The 15,593-nt window shown below is 35.4% G+C and overlaps 1 protein-coding gene across 9 annotated transcripts in view; it reads right to left on the bottom strand.

Moving 5' to 3' along the window:
- Positions 1 to 2,746: 2,746 nt before the first annotated feature.
- Positions 2,747 to 15,593, bottom strand: part of LOC123773997 (protein zyg-11 homolog B) — a 28,114-nt gene continuing 15,267 nt past the window's right edge. For 4 of the 9 annotated variants that reach the window (XM_045768039.2, XM_045768042.2, XM_069318737.1 and 1 more), the window contains exons 10-11: positions 7,138 to 7,288; positions 2,747 to 6,538 (exon numbers count right to left, since the gene is read on the bottom strand). In XM_045768039.2, the coding sequence (XP_045623995.1) occupies positions 6,387 to 6,538; positions 7,138 to 7,288 (303 nt within the window). In that variant the 3' untranslated portion in view covers positions 2,747 to 6,386. Of the gene's footprint in view, positions 6,539 to 7,137; positions 12,851 to 15,593 lie in introns of those variants that run through there. The other 5 variants (XM_069318738.1, XR_011225955.1, XM_069318740.1 and 2 more) reach the window with 5 other exon arrangements.

The raw sequence follows: 15,593 nt of genomic DNA, 5'->3' as shown, positions 1-15,593 counted from the left end.
AATTGAATGATTAACCTGCAAGATTCATAGCATCAAATTTTTTTTTTTTAGTACAACATAAAATCAAATCAGATTAATATATGCCTAATATGTACAGCACTAAGTTATGAATTTGAATAAATTGTCAAATATGTGAGAAAAAAATTGTCCAATTTACTGTCATTAACCAACTGCTTTCTAATACAAACTTATATTAAAAGTTTTCTCCAGTCAGAGGCACATGCCAAATTTTTATTCTAGAAATGATATTTCATTTAGACCCTTAAATTCCACTTGCCATTTGAATTGTGAATTCAACATAAGTATTTCTGACAACTGAAGGTCTCTAGCTCATTATGTGCATTCACCTGCAATTTATTTTATAAAATAATTAATTGGATGGCTACAGTATATTGTACATCTGAAATACAAATCTAATTCCTTCTGGCCTAAAATTGGTAGGTGCAATCACATCTGATACAAGTGTTTTTAAGACTTATTCTATTGTTTAAAATTCTGAAATGGTACAAAAGTTTGGCAAGACAATTAGGGACCAAATTCCAGAATTTTTTTTAAGTTTATACAGCACACCCACAGAATATAACACCGCACACCTAAGTCGAATATTTTCTCCAACCTACCACCATATTGCAAAGATAAAAATACTATATACTGTATTAGACAAAAACAAGATAACTTACGGTAAGCTCAGGAACCTAACAACATGAGCTAGATGATGCCAGTTGTAATTAGTTAAATTTGCAACCAGAGGGTTCCCTACCTTCTATTACAGGACACTTAAATATACCAAACTTCAGGAAATCTTGTAGAGAACTATATAACAAAGATATTAAATATACCATAATTAGTTCTCAAACCTGCCACCAGGGACTACACATATAACAATAGTAATAGAGTGCGGCACCATACACAGTTTTAATCGAGCTCGGATAAACTCACAAAGCCAAGGAACCTAGCACCGTGAATTAGATGGGCATTAAAATTTGTTTCCAACTTTTCCATAAGGAGAGTTATACATTCCATAAATAATATGGTAAAGTCTCAAAGTATAAAATTATACAGTACTAAATAAAAAAAAAATTAAATTTGAAAGTTTTAATTGGGTATTGGTTAAAATATCAAATTCAAACTACTGTATAATATCCATTACTAAATTTACTATCAGAGGGCTAATGAGCTCTAAACTGGTCCTAATTGTGTGTCAAACCTGAAGCATGTGTATCTAATGAAAACAATTGTATCTAATTTGTATAATGAAAAGCAAATTATCTCATCATTCCCCCCTCCCCCCCCCCCCTACAGTGCCAGGAAATATATAATGCTGTACTTGTTTCATAAACAGCTGACCAATACACCACATTATATGTCCCTGAGGTACATGAGTATTAAATTTGAATAAATTTTGTATGACGTGTTGAGAGCCTGACCATAAGCAAACACCTCCCATTAAAAATAATTATCAATTTTAACTCAAACTTGTGGGCTAAAAATATCAAAACTTACTCAGTAAATAACATGATTCCCAGTACACATATATAGCATATTTGAAGTGATTCGTTTCAACCATTTTCAAGATATTATCTAAAAAGCAGTAATACAAATAAAATCACAGAATACAGTATTAGTTCTAGTGAAAAAATTCCTGCGCCTGCAGGTTCAAATGAAATTATCCAGTACATTGTCTGGTATTAGGGGAAAGCAGCAGCAAGTTTGGTGCAGATTTATAAATTATTTGCCATTATAATGGTCAGACACAGTGGAAGGGAACTATTAGGAAAAAGTGCCAAGCCATTACAACTATATAGCACTTGGATGGGATCAGGATAAGAGCTTGGGATGGGAAGGAATGGTGCCCCAACCACTTGGACGGTCCGAGATTGAACGCCGACATGCATGAAGCGAGACCGTTGCTCTATCATCCAGCCCAAGTGGTTGGGCATCGTCAGACACAGCAACTATGAAGTTAAATAGGATTAGTTCCCAAAATGGTGACCAGGTGGTTGCTTCTTCCAATTCCAGTACAAAATGCTACATGATGATTATACAAGGCCTTTACTAACATACTTTGATAAGTACCAGAACAAAACTACTTTCAAGTTAGTCAAAGACAAAGATAGTGAGAAGAGTTTTAAACATGAATACTTACATATAGAAGACAGTCATTCGTCATAATCCAGCAGGTCGTTGTCATATCATCTCTGCAGCTTCACATTGGACAAGAAAAAGCTGCTGGAAGTATTGTGTGTGCTGGTTTATTATGTATGACAGGAGGGCATACAAGCCTTCGAGCCTGTCCTGTTAAAAGCTCTGAAGAGGAGGACGAGGGGGCAGGACACTTACGATGAAGAGGTACTCAGACAGATTTAATAGAAAGATTTAAGAAAGATTTAATTTTGATGGCATGAAATTGCTATTTCCTGGAAAAATAGTTGGTTATATTAATACACTGGTACACTTAACTCAATTTTGGCTGCAGTGGCACTTGGCCAGGTATGTTTAGTAAAAATCTTGTATACAAGTGGAGTATACATATGGAGTAAAACTAAGAATTCAGTATACAGTATTATTGAACAAAAATCTATGGAAAAATCTAAATTAATTTAATGGCACACAATCATTAAGTATCCAACTGAAAGAACTTCTCTAACTGAAAAAGAGAGAAGGAATATCAAGTAGTGGTATTAGCCAAGTTAAAGATCTGTAGCAGAGGAGTAAAACAGTCACAGGGGATAATCAAAGAACTGTACTGTGTATGTAACCATAACGTTGGCAGTGATACAAATTGTAGATACAGTAGTAACTTAAGATAGCATTAGACTTTGGCAAAGCATCATTTGGCATAAACAGATAGATAACAATAAACTGCAATGGAGTACGAGTATTCTAAATAGTGAAGTACTGTAATTATATAAAGTAAGTGTTAAGCCAAGAAAGCTACAGTATGTCACAAAATATTCAGTTAGTCTTACATAGCATTCAGGATGCCAATACTGTATGAGATTACACACACACATAAGACAAGTGATGTCAAAGGAGTTCGGTTCAATAAGGATTTTATTGAAGGACATATGACACAAAATGAACAATGGAAGAGCAAAATTTCTGGTCATTCTGAAAATTGGGACATTTTATGAGAAGGTGCATGACTGTTAATGGAACACTTCAGTTCTGAGATTAAGCTGCAGGTCTATGATCCATTAACTGCCCATAACCTAGTCAGAGACATTTCCCACAACCTGTTTTGGTCATAGGAAGACCAAAAAGATATGTCAAATTTTACTGCACAGAATATAATTTGTTATTCATAATACCTAACAATCTATCTCTCCAATGACTGTGGATTGCATCATGACTTAATGAGTAGAAATCAGAATATGGAATTCATTTCTGGGAGATGAGAGAGGCATGAATGGCCTCTTTAGCAGCGGAATCTGTGAGGTACAGCCAATATTGTATCTAGAGCACTATGGGAAGAGAAGGATAAAAGGACTCTAGAGCAATAAGAGCACTGAGAGCCAGTTACAATAACAAATGACTATTGACATATGAGCTTTAAATGTTTTAAAGCAAATAAAATCTTATAAAGCTACACAGTAAAAATAATTGTATCTGGGAGAAGGTGGCACATAGCTTTTGTTAGGAGAAATAATGAAGAAATCAATCTAAACAGTAAAGTTGAAGTTAAATGAACAGTTAAAACTAGTATTTGAGAAGGATGTGCACTTTAGAATTCAGAAGTCATGAAAGACTGTGTTAAGAATTGCCATTTAGAAATGCATATAAAGGAAGAATTTTTGACAATAAAGATTGAGGCAACAAAATGATGAGCAAACGTTTACATCCCATTAGTGACAATTCCCGTTATTGGGGACAGGAAGCCTGCACTTATGCTTGGATCGAGGGTCCCCACCCCCACCCCCGCCCCCCCAGGGTAACTACTGACCTTCCCCAGGATGCGAACCACAATTGCCTAACTTCCTGGGGTACCTGTTTACTGCTAAGTGAACAGAGGCATCAGATGAAAATAAAGTACTCAACCGTCTCGATCCTGGCCACATCTTAGACCCAGTCCATCGGTTGTGAGCCAAGGATGTAGATCACTATGTTACAGCACTCACAACAATATATATAATAAATGACAGGATCTATTCCTTAAGTTTGTCAGCAACTCATCCTGGAAACACAGACCCCCAGTCATACACCTATGACAACCATCAGGTTTTTATTTAATCATTTCCTTTATATTTTTTGGTGCAAAGCCTTTTAGTCACCGAATAAAGACAGGAATGAAGAACATGAAATAAAGACAGATAAAGACATAATATTTATGTAAAGAAGTGTTCCATCATAAAGGGTAACCAAGCTGAAGAAATACCTATAGAATACTGTATTAGAAGTGTGTAGTCCATTCTGCATGGAAGATAGAGCCACTTGAAACAAGTTAGACTATTTTATGACGACTAAAATGAATGGAGACATAAAGAGGAAAATAACAACAATTATGAGCAACCAATTCAGTCAATGATTATGTAAACAATTTGCTTCAATCTCTATAAAAGAAATGTAAACAATTTGCTTCAATCTCTATAAAAAAATGTAAACAATTTGCTTCAATCTCTATTAAGAGATGTGAGCATTTTGATGTAGAACTACCAAACTCAATCATGAAATTATGAAGTTGAAGGAAAACACAGGTTCTGGAAAGGCTGGGGTGCTAATATCTAAATTATGGAATATGGTGGGGAATGACAATGTGACCTTATCAATGGGGGGGGGGGGGAATAAAATAATAATAACTTTTAATGTGATGACCACACACACAAGTTGTAGAAGTGTGACAACTGCCTACCAGACGGCTGCAGAGCAGGAACATGGGCTTACCACACAACTGCATGAGAATAATGAATACCTAACGCACTGCTGCATAAGAGGAATATATACGTACCACACCACACCGCTGCACAAGAGGAATGTATACATACCACACCACACTGCTGCATAGCATCAATGTATACACCCTTGAGACTCATGGATGCCTACTACTACACTACACTACAACTACACTACAACATACTGGCATAGTAAGAAAGGGTGTTTATGGTAGACATAACTATAGGAAATATATTTTATTTCTGCCCTTCTTTTCCGTAACAAAAAAATAACAATAATAATATAGTTTACAGTTGAATTTAGAATCTATATTTAGAAAAACTTAAATTTTAGTATGACTAAAGCCGTCATCTTCTCACAAAATGACACTCACTAAGACTTAAATCTTTGAGTATGAAAAAAGCTAACTTGAATGTTCTTCACTAATGCAATATGTAAAGCAATGTGTTATAACCCAACACACAACAAAAAGATACATTATCACATAAATTAAAATTCAGTGCTCCATGCAATAGTACATATATGCAAACACATGCATATGTATGTACAGTACTAGCATATGTATATATTAGTACAGTACACATCCATATTCTTGCATATGTATATAGTGCACTAGCACATGCACTTGTACATACCAGCACATACACATGCGCTTGTACATACTAACACACACACATGCACTTGTACATACCAGCGCATACACATGCGCTTGTACATACCAGCACATACACATGCGCTTGTACATACACATACACACACACATGCACTTATACATACAAGCACACATACATGCACATGTACATACAAGTACACATACATGCACTTGTACATACTAGCACACATACATGCACTTGTACATACTAGCACACATACATGCATGTGTACATACTAGCACACATACATGCATGTATGTGTACATACAAGCACACATACATGCATGTGTACATACAAGCATACATACATGCATGTATGTGTACATACAAGCACACATACATGCATGTGTACATACAAGCACACATACATGCACTGGTATGTGTGTGTGTGTGTACTACCAGTACACATGCCCTTTCACCACATCCAAACACACATCAACAAAAACATCCATACACTTTTTAAATACTGAATTAATGTATAGTTGCATAAATATATATACAATCTGTTAACGGAAGTTTAAATAATATTTAACATAAAATACATTTATGGTCTACCAGACCAGGACATGAAGTGGTGAAGTTATCAATATGTACATATATAGCCCAATTTGATATAGATGTGCTGAAAACACATTTAATTTTTGGTTAAAACTTTTTTTTTATTTCATCTTTATTCCAAAACTGTGATAGTTATTTTTTTTAATAAATACCCTAAGGTAAATATCAGAATGAAAATAATTTTTGTTTAATATGACAACAAACAGAATCTACATACATACTACAATCGTACATAAAAATGATCTTATAGAAGATGATTTTGGTATCTAAAACCAAGTCCATATATTATAGCCCCTTGGTATATCCATTTTCTTGGAGTACATCTACAACTTTTCCAGCTAATTCTCGAACCGAGGCATTAGAAGCAGGTAATGCCACTAATTTTCGAAGGACATCATCTACTCCCTCACGCACCAGCATGTGGCAGTAGCGTTTGCCTGAAAGAGATGAAATTCTCAGTAATGCGATTATGTGTATTTTATATCTTTATCACTATTCCTAGCACCTTGTTCTTGTTATAATAGTTATATTACACTAATATAATACAGGGGTACCTCCATTTATAATTTTAATCCGTTCCCAGAGACGGTTCGTAAACCAAACTAATTTTCCTGTAATACTGTATTTATATATATATATATATATATATATATATATATATATATATATATATATATATATATATATATATATATATATATATATATATATATATATATAAATAAATAAATAAATAAATAAAAACATATAATAACCGCCTTACCCCAGGGATTAACGTAAGGTGATAACTGCACTTTACGGAAGCAGAGCTTTGTTAACTAATTTACAGCATTGACGACTTATAGTATTTAGCTACATACGATAATGCTGAAAATATTATGCATTAAACTACATTATGGAATTTCTGAAAACTCATTGAGCAATATAAAGTAATACTAACAATTTGAATACAGTAAGCTAGTCACACTATTTCTGAACTGATTTATCAACATGCACCAATTCAGACAATTTTAAAACAGCTGGCTACAGTACTCACTATTTTTGGTAGTGACATGATGTAATGCCCAAACGGCCCACAGCTGAACTTGGTGCATATTGAGGGCTGTGAGCAGTGGTATGAAGGGCTGGAACGAACGATATGCAACCATCTCCTCCTTGGGTTGCTCCCAACTTGTTACCACTTTTCCCTGAAAAATAGAATTATAATTTCATGAATCTATTAATTCACTGTGAAATATTAGGAATTTGAAGATGTGGAGACAAACATAAACAAGATTTTTTAAAAATTACATTCATCATGGAAAGTACCCTGGAAACACAAACCGAAACTGTCTCTATTTTCCGCTTGTTACAACTTGTAATAAAGTTGTTACATCTTGGCTTAACGTGTTTATGACGTATTAGAACGTTGTTACAACTTGCTATATTGGTTGTTATAACTGGTTAGGAGGTGTTAAAACTTGTTCGAACGTTGTATCAACGTCGTAGTTTCGCTGTGTGTTTGGCGGGTATCCCTGGTCAGCTAAATGTTCATCTCATGAAACATATATTATTAGGAATGAAGCCTTTGTGCTTCATGCAGGTCGGCATTCAATTCTTTACTGTCCAAGTGATTGGGCACTATTCCTTCCCCCCGTCCCATCCCAATTATCCTGATTCCTTCCAGGTGCTATATAGTCATAATGGCTTGGCACTTTCCCTTGTTAATTCCCTTCCCTTCTCCCCCACCCTCTCTCTCTCTCTCTCTTCATAAAAGCCCCTTATACTTATGTCATGCAACCTTTTTTTTTTTACTTTGCAAGTTCACAGTCAACCTCCTGAAATAAGCGCACTGTCAAAAGATTTTTCAAAGTAATTCCATAAATACTACGTATAATGTCTCTACTGTATTTTTTTAAATTTATTTCTATTGCATATCACTGTATACAGACACTTGCAAAAGTTCAAGTACTGTATTGTATAATATTTCATATTTTGATTCACAAGACGGAATGTGCAGCGGCACATATTTTAGGCCTGGTAAAGTCGATCATGTCTCTGATTATAATTTTGAATGATTTTCCATTAATATTTTAAAATACCATCTATAATATATTTGCCAATTTTGCACAAGCTGTTGATATTTGAGTTCCCCTGCTTTAAACCTGATGTTACATTCACACCTAGATTTTTTTTTCCAATAGCTGCCTCCCTCATACTGAAGAGAACAGCCAACCATGATTTAACAATGAAACAAGGAAAGGGAGAGGACAGAAAAGACATGGAAAAAGTATAAACATGGGTACAAAAGCAAGCGTCGAAGTTCTAAAGTGTCAGAAATTAGTACTCCATAATTAGGTTGGCAAACCCAAGAGCAGCATTTATAAACAAGGGTGCTTCAAAGTCTTATATAAACTGCCTATGCACCAGTTCTGGAAAATGCAACAATGGAATGGAATCCAAAACTCATAAAGCACAAAAGAAAACTTGACAAAGTACAATACAGAGGTTTGCAGCTAGCTTGGTGCCAGATTTGAAATTAGCATGAAGAAAGGTTATTCAAACTCGACCTCAAAATCTTAGAAAGGAGAAGAAACAGAGATATATGACCCCTACATACAAGATATTGAGGGGAATAGATAACATAAACAAGAACAGCCTATTTAAACTGAAAGGTAGGACAAGGAAAGGCATGTCAAGGGTATCAGTGTTATTTAGGGCCTCCATGCCAAGTCCCCATTCTTAAATACTCTACTGTATTGGTACCACATTTACATTTCTCAGATATCTGGGCATCCCAAGTCTCAAGTGTTACATTCTACATGTGCTAGTTAGTAGCCTATGTAATATAATGACTTTTAGTAATCATGGAAATATTTAGTCCTGCCTTTGACATAATTCCATTTTTTTATCCGATTCTAAGAAACCACAATGTTCCTTATTGTCACTGCTATTCCTCCTGCCATCAACTACGACTAACTTCCACTCTAGTTCAGTATTAAAAAACAGTCCTCAAGTTTTATGCTGAGTACCTCACACACTACCTTATTACTCTTTGTGAAGGCCTTCTGACCTTTCCTAAACCTTTTTATTTAGACCTTTACTCTAAATTACTGCCTAAAGTGTCTGTGCAATAACTTTACCTGATCTTTAGTATTTGCTGCCATGTCATTGTCAAACTACAGTATAGTAATTCACTTCTTTCCTAACTTTCATATTTTGGGTTTCCTGGTAGTGACTGTTAACCATGGATTATTTTTACTCATTTCATCCATTTACTTCCTGAATGTGATAACATTTCCATGACCTTTGCACATTTAAAGATAATGTATCACATTATCCTATTTGTTATCTTTTCCTCTAATCACTATCCCACAAAACATGGCCCTTTGACCTTCCAATACAGTATTGCAATACCCTTCATTAAATTTCCCAAATTGTCAATAGTCAAATAGCAAATTCAATATTTCTTGCAAGAAGAAATGAAAGGATTCTCATGAATGCATCAGAGGCTGACGAGTAGTTACAGCTCAATCCAAGGAAAGTGGGAAGTAACCATGCACTCTTAGGCCTTCGGTGCACACAGGTGTATGGCACATATTAACTCTAGGAAAGGAGTTGCAAACAGCAAGACTGGCTATGAACAGGATGATATATTTATCTTAGTGTAAGGCTAGGGAGGTAAGATTTTGCACACATGGAAATATTGCAAAAGGTGGATATGGAAATTGTAACTTTTGTTATCAATTTATTGAACTTAGATGGTAAATACAGTAAATACAAACAAAAGTTGGAGTGTTACATTAGCATTGATATGATAACAGTTACTAAACACACAAAAGAATCCACCCACTGGTGTGATTATTAAGAATCGCTCATAAAATCACTTGGTAAACAGCACAAGGCACAAGTAACGTGTGTCACCTACAATAATATTAATTTATAGTATACACAGTACCAATACTGTATACACAAATACAGTATATACAAAATACAGTATATAATATACACAAATCACAGCCATAATCAGAGAGATGCTCAACTATAACTGTCAAGGCAGTTTACTTTTGACACTAATGCAGAAAACACAAGCTATCACCAGCACATCTGAATATGTGCACAAATGAATATGTGTACAAGTTGTTGGAGCGATGCTCTGCTTGCTATTACTCTCTCACACACACACACACACACACAGTTCACTGTAGAACCAGTGTTACCTGTTCCAGGAAAACTCCAGTGCCATGTATCTCAGGCGAGTACATTTAGCACCCCTGAGTCTTAAAAAACATTCAGTACTTGTGGACTGCTAGTTCATGGAGCATGAAGTGTGTGGAAACACATCACGGCATCCCATTATGCAACGCTAATGAAATCAATCCCTAAGTGAATAAATGATGCCCTCTGGCCTGAACATAATTCAGTGGTGATAATGAACTATGTGATTAGATCTCACACACACATCATCACCTGAACTCTATCATTCCTTGATCTGCAAACACTTTGCACACTTTTGTGTCATGAGTTCACTGATGCTGAATGATGAACACTGCAGCAGATGTAAGCAGGTATTGTAGGTGCTACTTCAGAAGTGGTAGCAGAAGAAACAGCAACCTTAGTCGTAGTGGTGACGACAAAGATGAATGAGAGTGGAGAGGGAAGGATGTGGTAGACTCAAGAATCCACAACTAATGTCTACATAACAGCAAGTAATTCAGTTGTGTTGTTTCCAAAAGTTGCAACTATTCATTGCTTCCAGAAATGTTTAACTTTATGGCAGGGAAATGATTACAGTGGCAATACACAGTAGTTGGAAGGAAGCTGTACTGTCACAACTCTTGGAGAATTTGTGTACTACCCGACACTTAGGTGGAGAATGCCTAGTTTGGTGAGCCCAGACAAGCCTTGGTACAACTTCATGCCAGAATAATTACAACACTGCATTCTTCAGAGAAGGCCTACATCTTGTTGGAACTTTCAAGAGATATAGCTGTTTGGAGATAACAATGGTCCCCAAAGATCCCAGCTCCTGTCCAAGACACATCAGCAATCCTTCTCTCACCAAAGAGAGTAGTCACACAAATGTTCTCTCTTCATTCACACAACACTGGTCACTCATAAAACTGAGTGACACCACAAAACAATTCTTAACTTTTATTACACTACGGACATCTCAGCTATCCAAATTTAACTGCGGGCACTTAACTGACATCAATGCATGGACCTATTGGTTTCAAGTAAATATTGCTTGCATGATAAATGAAAGCTTTAGTAACAGGAGTGGACTTCTCATGTCTTATTTGAAGGAACAAATGCTAGCTTTGCTAGTTCTTACTTTCTTTCCTCAGTATTGTATCATCAAACTCTGCTATCTCAGACTTAAAAGGATGGGTGGTGGTAACTAGGTTAGCTGTCATTTGATCAGCCCATTGACGATGTAAACATCTTGCTCGTCTCAAGGTCTGAGCTGCCAAAAGTCACATGAATTACACTGGTAATTTTTGCTATTCTCCTTGTTTCCAATTCCCTAATTAGTCACTTCCAACTTAACTAACGTGTTTACATCAGTGGGGACGGCAAGCACGCACACTCGCCCAAGTAGCAGTAACACCAACACTTCTAGATATCACTACAGCTACAAAATACAAGTGTTATGCTGTCTATTGTTCTGGTACAGTAGCTTCTATGGCTGCTGGCAACCACAAATCTATATCCAAGGGAAACACACATTTCCTCGCACTTCAGGATAGCTACACCATTGAGGGCAGTTGTAGTCTACTCTGGCCGCATCTCTGAGGCTAACTATACAGCAACATACATGGAAGAACACCCACTTTAATTTCACTTCAGAATGGGCGCACCATCGAGGACAGTTGTACAACCTGCTCCAGTTGCAGCACTTGGATGCTTGCATGGTGGCTAAAGGAACTCCATGTATAACTGTGGCCATCCATCTGCAATCATCATTATCTATCGTGATGGATGAGGCAGACTTTTAAGACTGATATATCATTCCTGCTATAATAGCTCAATTCCGAAGCCTTCACTAACAGCCACAATGCCATGCCTATGGCTATCAGCTGGAGAGTCACAAGGAACAGTCAATACTAATGTCCACACAAGCTGATATACTATAGCAGAATACCAATACATCTTTGCTCCATCTTCATAACATGTCATTAGTTGGGTTGATATACAGACAAGTCTTCCCTTCTGTTAGTTCATCGGTCACATCACAATGACAGTGATGTCCTTACAGGCTGGCACATCATGACTGCATTCAGGAATCTGTAGTTAGCCAATTGCTTCCCATAACAATAGGCCGACTGCATGATGAAACGACCAAATTTCATCTTTATTATTCAGCAAGCCTCATTTTGTCAAGGATGCATCAGTTATCTCCCTGAGGTGGTGGTCAGAATCTTTTGTCCTCACAGGTGATGACAGTAACCATAGTTCTGACTCTGCTGATGCTGGGGGATGACTCATCATACAAGCGAACATAATAGTAGTGAGAGCAAGTGTCATAGGTACTACTGCAGAAGTGGTTAGCAGCAGTAAAAAGTCATAATAGTATTGATTAAGGTGAATGAAAGTGGTGAGGAGTGTGTGGATCGTCAGGTAGCATCGAAGTCCACAACCAATATTGTGGAAGCTTGTAACCTATTGACCAGATTAACGCAAGTGCTGGAATCTTATCTTAAAGAGGAGGAGAATCCTGGTGATACTTCCGGGCTACTGAAGTTGTAAGCAGCAATTTCCCAATTTCCCTGTAGGTAGTCATCATCGAAATTTCTATAAATATTTAATTATTAAATATCTAATACATTCGATATGTTTAGGTTCAGATTGGTATAGGGTGGATTAATGCAGCAGGCCAGATACTTCTTTTGTTATATCCAACAATGAATATAACAATGAATATTAATACATTTAACTATCCTAACTTCTGGCCAATTTACAAACTGGTATAAAATTCTTAACCCCTTTGGCTGCAATACCATATTTTGGATGGACCATATCCATACCAAGGGATCAATATGCAGCCTGAAAATGATATTTATTAAATATGAATTTATTATGTTTATAGCAAGATAAAAAGACATTTCAAGCTGTGCCTTTAAGTATTGAAGTGCAACACTTTTTCAACCCACGGTTTCTACTTTTATGCATTTCTTAAAATATTACAAAAAGTAATGATTTTTTTGTTTGCAAATGAGTTAAAACTTAACAAATTTGAGAAAAACAATGGAAAATAGTTCAACTTGGATATAAGGAATTAAAAATTAATTAAATTTTGATACTGATATCAGTTCCTGAAATTTGGATTGAGGGGAAAATAATCTATAGATGGGTGAATGAAGAAAAATATAGAAAATATTTCAAGCTTAATACAGTATTTTCAACAGATGTTTTTGGGTACGATAGTGCCACGTGCTTCAAAATTCTTTTAGTTAATGATTTTGTGTGCACTGTATAGTAACAAGGTCTATAATTTTATTAGATAATTTTAGCCCAGAGAGAGAGTGAGTGAGTTATCAAATCTTAGTAAATACAGGAATTATATTCATGTGAAAATGTCACATGACTAAAAGTTTAATGTACGGCAAAACATTTTCACTATATGATGTAAGATTTTGTCTATGGTTAAAAAAAATTTCATAGTGTAAAAATAAACATGAAAAATTAACAAAATACTGTACTATAGATGGGTGTATTTACTGTACTGTATTTTTGTTCAGTCTGTTTTCTATTTGAAAATATGATCAAATTAACACAATCAGTTTTTTTTTTCCATTTTTATTACATTTTGAATAACGAAACAGTACTCTACGAATATCACAACAAACCATTAAAAATGTTTTATGAGTTATCAAGTGAAAAAACTTGAATAGAACAATTAAGAAAATTTACCAAAGAATTTTATATATTTTATTACAAAGCACATAATAAATAATGAAATAAATTCTGCCCTTTTCTTCTCCTGCGTTACGTGTTATTTTCTCACTTATAGTCGCCTCTCAAAATGAGGAAAAAATGCTCTTCTCAATAATTACCATTAATCATTAACGAAGCTCTTTCAAAGCTTTTAAATAAACTTGAATATGCTTAAATAAATATACTGTACCATATGTCTTTTGTACATAAAATGTTGTAAATACAAAATATGTAACATACAAAATATATATGACACAAAATATGAACACAAAATATTTAACACAATATGTGTAACACAAAATATGTAACACAAAATATATATATATACTGTATATATATTTTTTATTTATATATACAAGAGTTCTTACATTCTTGTACAGCCACAAGCGCACACAGCGTTTCAGGCAAGTCCTTAATCCTAATACTGTACTGTACTGTATTCCCCGGAATATGACCCCCGCCAAATCGTTTAACAACCAGGTACCCATTTTACAGTTGAGTTAAAACAGAGGCTACAGTTAAGGATTGGTGCCCAGTAAATCCTCCCCGGCCAGGATACGAACCCAGGCCAAAGCGCTCGTGAAACAACAGGCGAGTGTGTTACCACTACGCCACAGGGACTGCAATATGTAACATATACAATATGTAACATGCAAAATATGTAACATACAAAATATGTAACATACAAAATATGTAACAAAATATGTAACATACCTTAATAAAAAAATATTTATATTTTTGTTATACATAAATTTATTATAATATTTACAATAGGATAAAAACCCACACTTGTGTATTTGTGAAATTTATGTAAGGAATTTACACCAAGTCTTTCGCACTCTCCTGAGTGCTTTATCAAGGTCTGAGTGTGTGATTAGGACGAGACATACGTCTCAACGTCTAATCAACGTTGTTTAGACATCACGTTTAGACATTGAGATGTAAATTTCGTCCTAACCACGCACTCAGACCTTGATAAAGCACTCGGAAGAGTGCAAAAAGACTTGGTGTAAATTCCTTACATAAATTTCACAAATACACAAGTATAGGTTTTTATCCTATGTCATTATATCTGTCAGAAGACATTACTTTTACTAATATTTAGAATAAATGAATAAAAGTTAAAAGGAAATTATACACCATGTTATTAACACCTTTGTGGAGCGGTTCATTGCTGTGCTCCCAGCAGCACAGTCCGCCCCTCTCTCCAGGTTTCGCATTTTGGCAGGACAATATATATCGCAAAATGTATTTTCTGTGATTATATCTATTTACAGGGTCTCAATTAGTTTTATCCTGATAGAGAATAATAATTTATTTCTAAGCCCATCAACTGCTCCCTTGAGATAGCAGCGTATAGGTACACAGAGATGCATTCTGCCTACCATGATCAATAATAGTAGTCTGGGCATATAGCTGGGAAAAGAGGGGACAATAATTTCACTCGAGTGACCACCAAGTGACCATCTTGGTAATACTGCATACAAAAGAATTTGCATAAAAAAAAAAAAATCACTCGACTAACTACTGGTTGGGTAATCAGCCATTACCTCGATCATGAGCGTGTAGCAACAT

Source organism: Procambarus clarkii, chromosome 91, assembly GCF_040958095.1.
Source record: "Procambarus clarkii isolate CNS0578487 chromosome 91, FALCON_Pclarkii_2.0, whole genome shotgun sequence".
Taxonomy (NCBI): Eukaryota; Metazoa; Arthropoda; class Malacostraca; order Decapoda; family Cambaridae; genus Procambarus; species Procambarus clarkii.
This window is presented reverse-complemented; position numbering and strand designations above follow the sequence as displayed.